General features: G+C 41.6%; 1 protein-coding gene and 1 long non-coding RNA gene across 3 annotated transcripts in view; one reads left to right on the top strand and one right to left on the bottom strand.

The window, feature by feature from the left end:
• Positions 1-12,702, top strand: part of NCOA7 (nuclear receptor coactivator 7) — a 63,595-nt gene that overhangs the window by 16,934 nt on the left and 33,959 nt on the right. For both annotated transcript variants that reach the window (XM_083608519.1, XM_083608520.1), the window contains exon 3: positions 5,986-6,230. In XM_083608519.1, coding sequence (XP_083464645.1) covers positions 5,986-6,230 — 245 coding nt within the window. The remainder of the gene's footprint in view (positions 1-5,985; positions 6,231-12,702) is intronic.
• On the bottom strand, positions 6,783-8,679 carry LOC310760366. Its single transcript, XR_014546930.1, has 3 exons — positions 8,665-8,679; positions 6,969-7,025; positions 6,783-6,861 (listed from the first exon to the last, which is right to left on the bottom strand). It is a non-coding gene; the product is annotated as an uncharacterized lncRNA (long non-coding RNA).

The following is a 12,702-nucleotide window of genomic DNA, read 5'->3' on the forward strand; positions in this document are numbered from 1 at the left end:
CTGCTGTTGTAGCATACATAAAGAAAGTTCTATCCTTCTTTGTCACCAATTGGCCGACCATGCCCAGGAGAAAGGCCTCTGGCTTCTTCAGGAAGGTATATTTAAATACCTTTTTTATTTCATTATAGATCATCTCCCAGAATGTCTTAATCCTTGGGCACGTCCACCAAAGGTGAAAGAATGTACCTTCAGCCTCATTACATTTCCAACATTTATTATCGGGCAGATGGTGAAAAGCTGTTAAGATTTCTAGGGTTGTTCCCCCCCCCCCCCATTTTTTAAAAAAATACCCATAGATGTGATCAAATGCTGTGAACTGGGAAACACTCATTCTGAAGAAACCATATTCCTAGAGAAATATTTAGCAAGCTGCCAGTGATAGACACTCTATAAAAGGTGAGCAAACTCAGACTTAGGGACCCAAACACTCTTACAGGCCTCTCTGGCCAATCCTCTCCCAGGCCATCCCTTTCAACACCCTGCTTCATAATAATACTGATTTCCGTGGTGCAATAAGGCAAGGCACTAGGGTGAAACTAGCGTCTCCACTCCCATTGTTAAGTCTGGACACTGAGGTCCATCTCTGAGGGCCTTCTGGCGGTTCCCCCACTGCAAGAAGTGAAGCTACAGGGAGCCAGGCAGAGGGCCTTCTCGGTGGTGGCACCCTCCCGTCAGATGTCAAGGAAATAAATAATTTATCTGACATTTAGAAGACATCTGAAGGCAACCCTATTTAGGGAAGTTTTTGATGTTTGATCGGTTTTTTGTTATTGTTATTAATATTCTGTTGGGAGCCGCCCAGAATGGCTGGGGAAACCCAGCCAGATGGGCGGGGCATAAATAAAATTTATTTATTTATTTATTTATTATGAAAAGTTTTGGTGTGTTGAGTGCTTAATATTGCTGTGGGGCAACTCTGAGCAGGTTTGGTTATTATTGGCTCAGTCAGCATGGTGAGCCTAATCTTGTCACGATCCTGTAATCCTGGGAAGGCAGAACAAATGGTGATGCCCAGCACCGAATGTGGCTTGCCATGTTTTTGTTTGTTTTATTTAATAAATTTACATTCTAACCTTTCTCCCAGGGGAGTCCAGGGTAGCAAACACAATAGTGTTGAAATAATATAATTAAAGTAAAATAAAATCATCTAAAACTAATCACAGCTGATAATTTCAAATTCCACAAACTGGGAACTGCCACCAAATAGACCCTTATAGTCGAGAGTTGCTGTGCAGTACATTTTGTGAATAAACAATCCCCTTGGCCAAATCAGCAGCAATTTCCTTTCTCTCTGTGGCTCACTGCCCCCCCCCCATGCTTTGTTTAGGTGAGTTGTATTAGTTTCAGACCTCTAAGCTAGTTTCAGACTTATTTTTATGCCTCAATGACAGATTTTTTTGCTCCCTGCTCATGGAAGCTGTTTCCTATTTTGGAAACCTTGGTTTCAAAACAAATAGTTTTTTTAAAAAATATGAAGTGTGCATGGAAAGCTGCCCAATAACACAGCACACTTCCCTACACAAAAGCACAACCAAAATATTTGATTCCTACCATTTCTTGTAACAACCTTAGGCATGGCTCAGAAAAAGTCACCAGTCGGTACAAGCGCACCACATATTTTGATGTGAAAAATGTACCCACAGATCTGCTCTGGGTCTAAAATGCATTATTATGTGTTTCTTGTGTTTGAGAATATATCTTTTGACATTATATGCACCTCATTTTTAATTTAAAAATATGGAATCATTTTTAGTTTAAAAACAGAGTATCTTTTCTAGACAAACAGAACCCTTCTCTCTCTGGAATGTTTTTATTGTTGCCCCCGCAAGGTATTTGTGTGCTTTAGTTTTGTTCATAATTGGGTGTCCCCTCCCTTTCCCCTGTTTTCTTTTTTGCCTTTGCTGTAGACTGAAATAATAATTGGTTTTGTAAGCACAATGTCTGCATACTGTAAATAGTTTTATCTGCCAGACACTCTTGTTTTCCCCCTCCTGTTGAAATTTCAGATCACGGTTAAAACTGTGGGATAATTGATCTGTTTCGAAAGAGCCTGTGGCAAGGATTCTGAGGCTGTGGCCTAGTCTAGTGAGCAAGCAAGGACAATGTGTATACTCAGAACTGTTGTCATGTGGTGTGTGTGTGTGTTGTAGGCCGTTAACCCAGACTCTAGCTCACTGCAGGATATTCAGAGATAGAGGTCACAACCAAGAGATAGCAGTCCAGCTTCTGCTTGAATATCTCCAGCAAGGGAGAGCCTCCCAGCCTTACTGAATTATTGGTTCCATTGTCAAGTTACTCTTAGCACCGAGAAGTTTCTTCTAATGCTCAGTCAAAATCTCTGCTCTTCTGTAACTTAGATCTAGCTGTGTTCGGAGGCAGTAGATAACAAGAATTATTTGCCCTCTTCTGTGTCCCTCAGGTATTTGAAGACTGCTGTCAACTCCCACCTCAGTCTTCTCTTATCCAGGCTAAGCATGCCCAGTTCCTGCAACCTTTCCTTCTTTATTTTCATACCCCTGACCATCTTAGTTGCCCTCCTTTGAACTTGTTCCAGTTTGTATTTCCTTCTTAAAGTGTGGCATTTAGAACTGCAAATTGTTCTACGAATGAATAAAGGGGAACTATTACTTCTCCTGACTTAGAAACTATAGACTATCTAATGAAGTTGTCCCATTAGTACAGGGACTTCAACTTGTGCAGAGGAATTTCTCTTCCTCATCCCCAGCGCCTCCCTCCCCTCCGCGCCAAATCTGTTCTGAGTTTTGTAAGGAAAAGTGGGGCAGATCCCAAAAGCTAAACCACAACAATGATTATTCCAATTGCTCCCTTTGAGTTCAGTAAACAAACAACAGGATAATCTCTACTAGGTACTTGAAATAAACAGTTTCATAAATGGGAGGGAAACCCTGTCTGTTTTGTCTGTGCTCTCTTTCTGTGTAGCTTTAGCCTCTGATAGTGTTGATTTTCTCTTGTAGGGGAAAGCCAGTTTCTTGGTAGAAATGTTGTGTTAAAATGAAAGGGAAAGAAAAAAAACATTTTGAAAACATGTTGCATAGCAAGGATCCACTGGCTCTGGCCTTCAAAAGCAGGATGCTAAGCATATGGTTTAAAAACATTTGTTCCTTTTGTGTGTGCATGAAACGGGTTTGACTTACCTGTTCTCATTCTGCAAGGTGCCCTGTTTTGGGACAAGGGACTTCAGTTAATTGCCCAATTATGGATGAGAATAGCAAGGTAGTTCCTCTTAGTTGTATACTATAAAACTCGTTCCTCCCCTTCAAGCTTACTTCCTAATAAATTTTATAGAACACCTGGCATATTTGGGGGCTAGCTTTTGCACTTTTTGCAAAGTAAAAACCACTTTACAACGTTTTGTTGTCACCAGGTTGAATAACCTAGGAAGGAGTTATACATATTTGGAGCATAGGAGCCTACCTCAAACTGAGTCAGACATACATCCGTCTAGCTCAGCAATTACTGGCAGTGGCTCTCCAACTCTTCAGACAGGGCTCTCACCCAGCCCTATTTGGAGATGACAAGGATTGAGCCTGAGACCATCTGCATGGATAGCAGATGCTGTACTGCCGAGCTGCAGTTGGAGTAGGTTGCCACGATTCTTCATCCTGTTAAGGATTGCTAGCTCCTGACAGTGCCTAGTAATGGCAGGGTTCCTGAAGGTGTGTCTGTATTCCCAAAGTTGTACCATATGTTGTGTCCGGGTCTGATGCTGGATCCCACACAGAAAGTGGCGGGGGGGGGGGGTCTGGTCAGAAGTTGCAGGACCATGGACAGCTCTTATTCAGTTACTCTGAGGGCCCCAACCTTTTTGCAAAGCTTTGGTGCTTCTAAATTTGGGGTTCCACCAAGCCTACTGAAACCTCTGTCTTGTGCATGGATGGAGGGGCAAGTCAGCATTTTTGGATTGTAGAGGTCCCAGCACACCAGGCTTCTCTTGTGCTGATAGTAGTTAGTAGTGTCATCTGCAGCTGGCCCAGAGAACAATTTCACTCTGCATCCTTAGCCTCTTTCTCTGGTGATAGGCCATTACAGAAGCATATATACCTTTGGGTCCCTTCCATCTCTACAGTTCTACGAAAGTAGAATTAGTTGGCTCTGCTTACTGCTGGCCTGACTTGAGTCTCCAAATTTCTTCTTCCCTTCCTCTACCCAATATAGTTACTACACTGACCAGCAGAGTAGCTATCCAGAAACTCAAAACAGGACCCTTTTTCAGCCCTTTCCAGAGATATGTGGAAACCTGAGTCTTTTGGGCATTCAAAGCATGTACTGTGCCATTCCGCTACACCCCTTCCGTTTCCTACTTTCTCTTTGGCTCAAGGTGACTTACCACTATAATTAAAAACAATAACATAATTAATGAAGATGTAGTACAGAAATAGGGGGAAATATTAAATCTGACTTTTGAAAGAAAAGGTTATTCTTCATTCATCAATGGAATCGTTCAGATCTCTCTTTTTTTTGTAGATGTTTATAAGAGCCTCAGAACAAACATGTATTAGAGGGCACTGATTTAGATAACCTTGAATGAATGACATGTTTATGTGAAAACAGAGCTAATAATAAAGCCTGGGCAGCTGACTGTGAAATTATAAGTTTAGACGATGACATAACAAATAGATGCTGGCCAAATATATTAATCAGTGTAGTATTGTTTGAGATGGGGATTAACATAGAACCTTATTTAGGCTCATATGGGCTGGAGCCGGCTTTGCTTCCATCAGAAACTGGTCCCATGTTGCTCCAGTAACGTCATACATCCAAGCTCACGTGGGAGGAGTCACCTTGCCACTGCTCCTCCTATCCCAGCAGTTTCTCAGTTTCTTGGTCAAGTGATCTTGGCATGGGAAGGACATGCCAGATCCTCACACTTGCACGCAAGCTCCTGATATTACCCGAGCAGCATGATAAGATGACATGTTGCAGCAGCACATAACCTGCTGAAATGAAGACTGCTTTGCCATGTAAAGTACGTTCCAAAAATGAGAGGGAAAAAACCTCAAGTTTAGCCACAATTGGGATTTTATTTGTAAAAAGAAAAAGCCTAATGTGTTTTGGCCTGTGATTATTTTAGGCCTTCGTTATTTTAGGAACAAGGCACCACGTGTATTTTTATCAATTAAAAACCAGTTTAAGTATATTTACGTTATTTATGTGCTAATATATATTTACTCAATGTAAAATGTAGAAGTAGTTTGCAGAAATCTAGGTTAATAAAGTCACACTGTCACTTTCACTGAATATTTATGTGATGTATTCAGTCGATCTATCAATCAGTCATTCTATTATGGTCAAAGATCAGACAATAGAAATAACATTAATAACACACACAGCAACATCAGCACCAAGGGGCAGAAGCAGTAGACAAAATTGAAAATGTCATATGTATTGTTCCTTTTACAGCTCTGGTGCAAGCCTAAGATAATCACAGGTAAAAATGTGTTGGCTTTTTTACAAATAAAATTTGTGCCATCTTAAGATTCTATCTGTCTCATTTTTTGTGTGTCAGTTTGGATGCTTATAGGTCTTTAATAAAAAAGTAAGTTGTCATGCGTGACATCAGGTATGGAGCAGATGAAGGTTTGGTTTGTATTGGCTGCACTACTGCAGCCAGTGGGACTCCTCTCGACTCCAGTTACCTGATAGGCCCTAAGAGGGATCCCTTTTGAAGTAATCACCTGACTGTTTAATGTTTTCTTATATTTTTAAATATGTGGAAGCTGCCTAGAGTGGCTGGGGCAACCCTGTAAGATGTGTGGGGTATAAATAGTAAAATTATCATCATGGAATTTCATCAGAGAAATGTTGGAAGGTATGCTAAATTAGATAAACAAAGAATTGTTATTCTGATCATTGCAATTTAGCAGGATCAAGGTACATAAAATTATAATGATCAATGGTTAGCCAATGAGATTTCTGCAAATTAGTTTATTGTCTATATTGCTTTATTGTGTTTCTTTTTTCTAGTTTGAAGAAGAAGAGGCTAGCTAAGCAAAATTCAGAGGCAGCCTCCTCAAATGCTTGTGGGATCCCCACAGGTAGAACTCAGGCTGGAAGAGATGATGGAAGTAAAGCTGTTCTGGTGCAGACCAATGGCTCTCAAGAAAATGGCAAAAAGTCTGGGGAAAAGGAGGACTTGGAGAAAAAGAAGAAGAAAAGCAGTCAGCCAAAGGATATTAGGCGCACAGATCTTAAGCGATACTATAGTATTGGTGAGTTTAAGGCAAATACTGTATTACCTCTTTAAAATCTTTTAAGTACTTTTAAAGTGTAACAGTCTGTAGTGTTGTGTTTTTTCTTCTCATTATATTGATGCTATATTTTCAGTAACCTTCTGTAAGTCAATATGGAATATATAAACACGTTTTAAACCTTTAAAGCCCTAAACGGCCTCGGTCCAGTATACCTGAAGGAGCGTCTCCACCCCCATCATTCTGCCCGGACGCTGAGGTCCAGCGCCGAGGGCCTTCTGGCGGTTCCCTCCTTGCGAGAAGCAAAGCTACAGGGAACCAGGCAGAGGGCCTTCTCGGTAGTGGCGCCCGCCCTGTGGAACGCCCTTCCAGCAGATGTCAAAGCGATAAACAACTACCTGACATTCAGAAGACATCTTAAGGCAGCCCTGTTCAGGGAAGTTTTTAACGTGTGATATTTTACTGTATTTTTGGTTTTTATGGAAGCTGCCCAGAGTGGCTGGGGAGGCCCAGCCAGATGGGCGGGGTATAAATAATAAATTATTATTATTATTATTATTATTATTATTATTATTTTAGTTTTATAAGCTCCCATTTGGATTCTGTAACATTGCTGAATCTTGGCAGGACTGGTTAAGCGTGCGAAGTCCATCTGCAAGCACAGATTCTATGTATTAGAAATGACAGAAGTTTCTTAGCATCAAAATAAAATATCTTTCTACGTATTTGAATGTAGCGGATGAATGGGTTGGCTTTTACCTTCAGAATGGGCACCTGTCTCCAATCTGGCACCTTGTAAGTGGAGGTTGGATCCAGCTAGACTGGGAAAGGTAAAGCATAGTGGAATGAGTGTAACTGTTTGAAAGGATTCCTAGCCACAAGGAATTCACCTAATCTCTCTGCTTCTCAGCAATTTTTCATTTTGTTGAAAACATTCTATTTTTAGTATAAAATATCTTTTAACCAAGTGAAATATAACACTATTGAAAGAGTTAGTTAGCAGTGTGGAGGTTTTTGAATGTGCACACACACACGTCTTTTAAGACTTAAGAACATAAGAATAATCCCACTAAGATCATATCTTATCCTTCTTCCTACAGTGGTCAACCAGATACCCTGGGAAGATCACTAAGTAAGCAGGTCATGGAGAAATGTCTTTCTTCTGCTGTTGCCTCTTTAACCAGTTGAATTCAGTTCTATATTGTCTCTGATCACGTAAGATCCTATAGCCACCATGACTAATTAACCATTGGCGGACCATAATCTTGTCTAATTCCTCTCTGAAGCATTTAAAGTTGATAGCAATCACCAAATCCCGCAGCTGTGAATTCCATGATTTAACTGTGCATTCTGTGAAAAAGCACTTACTTTTGTCTATCCCCAATCTACTGCTAATCAGTTTTAGTGAAAGACTCTTGAGTAGCAAGTATCTGTCTCAATCTTCATTATACAGTTTATTATTCCTCTCCCCCCCCCCCAAGGTAAAAATGCCCCACTGCTCTAGCTTTTCCATGTTGGGAAGAATATGAAGAACGGCATGTGTTGCCCAACCCAAGTAACTTTTATGATGGCCCATTAACCGTCTAAAGAGTAAACAGAATCTGCAAAAATGACTCCATCATTTGGCAGGACGCTACAAGGATAATGTCTGCCCGTGAAGTTGGGAAAGATTCCAAATAACTAGAATGGAGCTTGTAAGACAGCTATCCAGGAGAGCCAGAAAACATTTTGCTAGCATAATGAATCTGTTTAGCATTTGCATAGCAACAGTGCAATTTCAGCCTTCTTAGCAACCTTGAAAAGGGACCATTAGTGTCTTCCATTGCTAGAGATCCCATGGTTGTGCCTTTCTCCAGCAGTCTGATAATGAAGGTTCTGATGCCACTTTAAATTTGAATTGGAGCATCAGAGAAATAATAGATATCTGTGTGTGCGTTTTTACAAAATCACCTGTTTCGTTTTTGCAACTAAAGCAACACAAAATACCTGTTGATATAGGGGGAAAAACCAAATATTGTTTGAATGGTATACCCCAGAGCTGGGGTAGCTAATGTGGTGCCCTCCAGAAATTTTGAATTGCAACTCCCATTCCCCCCAACCTGGGGAGCTATAGTCCATAACATTTGATGGGCGCAATGTTGTTTGCCCCTGCTCCAGATTTGGTGCTGGTTGATACGGGTTTTAACCAGTCTCTGTGTTGCATCCTGTAGTGGCTTTATGCAAGCAGAAAGCGTTTCTGTTTTCACAAGGTGGTGCCAACACCACATTTTTCTCAATTCTCCATTATGCACTGTGGCACTCCATGGTTGCCCCAAATAAGCATCTCAGAGTTGGGGAGTCCTCTGGGGCAATAGGTAATACAGGACTGAAGGCTGTATTTGGGATGGGGGAAGGTATGTGAAAAACATAGTGTGTTTACTTTTACCTACACATCTATGTAGAGTTACAGACATACCTGGTAAGAGTTAAGGCTTCCATCAAATGGTAGTATGATGCCAGGTTTTAAAACGTAATATTCCTGTTGTGCCCTGCAACCTGACATTTGCTCCCAGAAGCAGATTTGGGCCATGTGCAGTGGGAGGAGACAGAGGGGCAGTTCTGTTGTGTTTACGGAAGTTGTTCCAATTGCCAGTGACGTAGCTGGATACAGAAGGTCTGGTTATATTGCTTCTCATTAGGAACCAATAGCTTCAAACACTGGGTACAGAACAAGTGCACCACGGTTTGAACTTGGCTGAAATGTCTCATTTGTGGCCATCTTCTGAGGGCACACTGGTGGGTTTATTCCTTTGCTATTATTTTTTATGATGGTCCATTTTACAACCTCAAATGGCTGGGCTGGCAAACCAAAAACCTAAGTTGGATTCAGCTTTTCTAGTTAACAATTATGTTGTAGCTTCCTTCAATGTTATCTTTAGAAGCTATTGCCTTGTTTCCTCACACGGTTCTTTCCACCGAAGGGGCAAAGTTTAAAGGCGTAACATTGTAAATCAGTAACCACAAACCTTCTGCTCTAACAAGTAAAAACAAATAGATTCAAAGCTAGCAATGTAGTGGCATTCAAATCTTTCCCCCTCTAGTCATCCCTGTGGTGATTGGGGCTGCGTTGATTTTTGGCATGAGATCAAAATTTTCAACCTATTTCCAAGTTGTAAATACACTTCCTGACTATCAGAATAAATAACACTTGTCTATTCAATATTTGTTAACAAATATGCTAGATTGTATGTAAGAGTCAGAAAGCTGGTAACTGATGCTTAGGAAGAGCTGTAGCTCTGTGGTGGAGCCCAAAATTTTGATGGTATGAGGTCATGATTCAGTCCCAAAACATCTCAATTAATAGATCTTGTGACGATTTTTGGCCGAGAATCCTAAAGAGCTAGTCCTCACCAGGGCAATGAATAGAGTTCTGGATTTGATGGACTATTGGTCTACCTTGTTATATATTGTGTGTGAATATAAAGATACAGTCATACCTCAGGTTGAATGTGCTTCAGGTTGAGCGCTTTTGGGTTGTGCTCTGCGGCAACCCGGAAGTAATGGAGCGCGTTACTTCCGGGTTTCGCTGCTCGCGCATGCACAGACACTCAAAATGACATCATGCGCATGCGCGGAAGCGGCAAAACATGGCACGAGCAGACGCGCCGTCACGTCTTACGTTCCATTCAGGATGCGAACAGGGCTCCGGAACGGATCCTGTTCGCATCCCGAGGTACCACTGTAATCTCATAACCATCCTGGAGGAGGAGAAAGTAAAAGTGTGTGAATCTGAGACTCACTGTGGCTTTCCTTCATAACACTAAACCAGGGGTGGGGTGTGGAGCTTTTTTGGCCAAAGAGACAGTGGTGGATGCAACCCCACACATACACCTTACTCAGCTGATCCTTGCAGATCATGTTAGAGAGGATATTTCTACCTCTACACTCATCAGATGATTGTTAAGATTTCTGGGGAGGGGGTGATTTGCATCCTCAACAGAGCATTCGACACCACCCAGCAACAGCCAGTGCTGTGCCTGCTTAATTTAACTTCATTTCATTTTCACCACCACTGTCAAAATTGATGGGATCTTATTGAGAGGCCAGGAAAATTTGCTGGGTGGGGGAGGGCACTGGATCAGGCCTCCAAACTGGAAATTTGCCACCCCTGTGTTAAACAACCCCCAACATTCCATGCCCATCTTCCCAATGTGTTAGCTAGTCCTCTGTACTGTACATGTTTTACATTCGCATTACATACGATGGGAATGCAAAAGCGCTTGTAAAGTTACCAGCTGTGGAAATTTCTATATAAATCTCATTATGATCGAGTTGTGAGAGATACCAAAATTAGCGTAAGCCCTGCTTGTGAAAACTCAGCACACTACGTGCCCTCTCTGTGCCTTGGGATCCTCCTGTTCCCTTTGCTACAAGGAGACTGTGCTCATATTTCAGCTGAGGGGTGGAGTATGCAGAATTACACTAATCTGCTTCACTTTCCTCAGAGCTGGATTCCACAGACTTGGACAAGCCCCTTCCTCAGCCACTTCCTCAGCAGAGAAAAAGATGGGGATTTTGTGTGTGTGAGAGTGTGTGTGTGTGTGCACACGCACAAACACACACAAGTAATGGCACTATTCGATTCTAATTTTCTCTGAGTGGGGGGAAATTGGCCAATTTGTATTCTGAGTGATTTTGCTGTGGCTTATTTTCCGTTCTCTGTCAGCCTTGCTTGCTTTCAAGTCCAGCGAGGCTGATTTAGCAGAGGCGTGGCAAAGAACCTTTCCCTTGCTTTTTTTTTTTTTAAAAGAAAGTTGTAAAAGGGGAAACTCAGGACTTTTGGACACACGATTTAGAGGTTACTTGTTGGCATTCCTGCGCTTGAAGATGTTTGCGGTCGAGTGTTGCTGTGCCCACCATCCAGGAGGATTCTGCAAGAGCTGTTTGCCGGAAGTGCCCGGGAAGGCCTGCCAAGCTGCTGCTGTCGCTGCCGCCTGTAAACTCCCAGGGAGGATAATTAACGTGGAATGGGAAGAGGGCTTGCCATCTTCAGGCTACAGTTCTGCAACCGGGGACAGCTGTGAGTCTCTGCCAGAAGCTGTGGCCATTGATCACAGTGAGATGGCAAAGAAGAAATTCCTAAAGGTTATGCACAGCTTTTCAGCCCCAAAGCATTTTTCCTGGTGTGTGGATTATAGGCAGCCTTACCTGTTGTTAGGTATGCAAACCACTGATTCCTGTCTGCTGATGGTTATCACACATGGAGGAGGAGTGGGGCTCAGGGAGAATAGATCTTGGGAAACTAGACAAGGTGAATGGGCTTTCAGAGCTATCTGAGGATACCTAACCATATTTTTCATTACAGCTTTTTACATCTACAGCTCTCCCACTGAAAACATGACATATCCGCTACTGTGTGCGCACATGTGATAATGACAATCACCTAGAAATGTACATTTAATGTTTATTTATTTTTTTAAGTGTTTTAAAACATTAAGCAGCCATCATTGGGCAGCTAGCTTGAGTCTCAACTCCCATGGTAAATATAATGCCGAAGCAAATCTTATGGAAGAAAATGGGACCTCAATGCTTTATTGTTAAAAATTCATATAGTAATTCTGATGGATTGCACATTAAACACAGGCACATGTATCTTCTCTCTGATGTTTTCTTTATAAAAAAATATATATATGAAAAAATTGACTCTGAAGTTGATTTTAGTTGGAGGTGTGTGTCCGTGGAGAAAGAAAGATAATTGGCCCTCCTACCGTTCCCTTCTAGCAGGTTTTTCACTTCAAATCTCCCATCTCATGCTGGTTTGTTTGTTTGTTTGTTTGTTTCCACCAAGGAAGAAAATATACAGCCCTGTATTTCCCCTCTACAAAGTAAAAAGCAAGTTGGGCAGGAAGAATCTGAGCTTCAAAATGGTTGGAAGAGAAAGAGTTAAACAGCTGCTTTCTTCCTGCCTGGCCCCCTTTATCTGCTCCTTTTCAACTGAAATTTCTAACCTCAGAGGCTGGTGTTGGTTAAAAAGAAAGAAAGAAACTTCAAAGAAATGCTTGCTTCTTTGCTTAAGACATTTATATACTACCCTTCATAATGTTTATCCCGGGATAGACATTTTTAAAAATAATTTGTTTGGCCCTTAGGTAGGTTCTCGTAGCAGATATACCAGATCCTGTGTGGGATATTCAAAGTGGGAGAAGCAGCCATAGTTTTGTGTGTTCAATCCTTGGCATCTCCAGAGATGCTGGATGAGGCCCAAGAAGACCCTCAAAAGCTGCTGCCATTCAGAGGAGATGTAGGCTAGATGGACCCATCATTCCCCATTTTGTTTTCCTGACACCCTCAATATTTTCTTTTTGCCTCCCATCTAAAGATGCACTGGTTCAGTCATTTAGCATTTGGAAGAAGCAGAGATAACAAGGGTCTATCTGACACTTAGAACTTTGGAGGTGATATTAATATATTTTATGATGTTTCAAGGATGCATTTGGTTTCATTTGTGTTTCTT

Source organism: Podarcis filfolensis (genome assembly GCF_964270895.1).
Source record: "Podarcis filfolensis genome assembly, chromosome: 3".
Lineage (NCBI taxonomy): Eukaryota > Metazoa > Chordata > Lepidosauria > Squamata > Lacertidae > Podarcis > Podarcis filfolensis.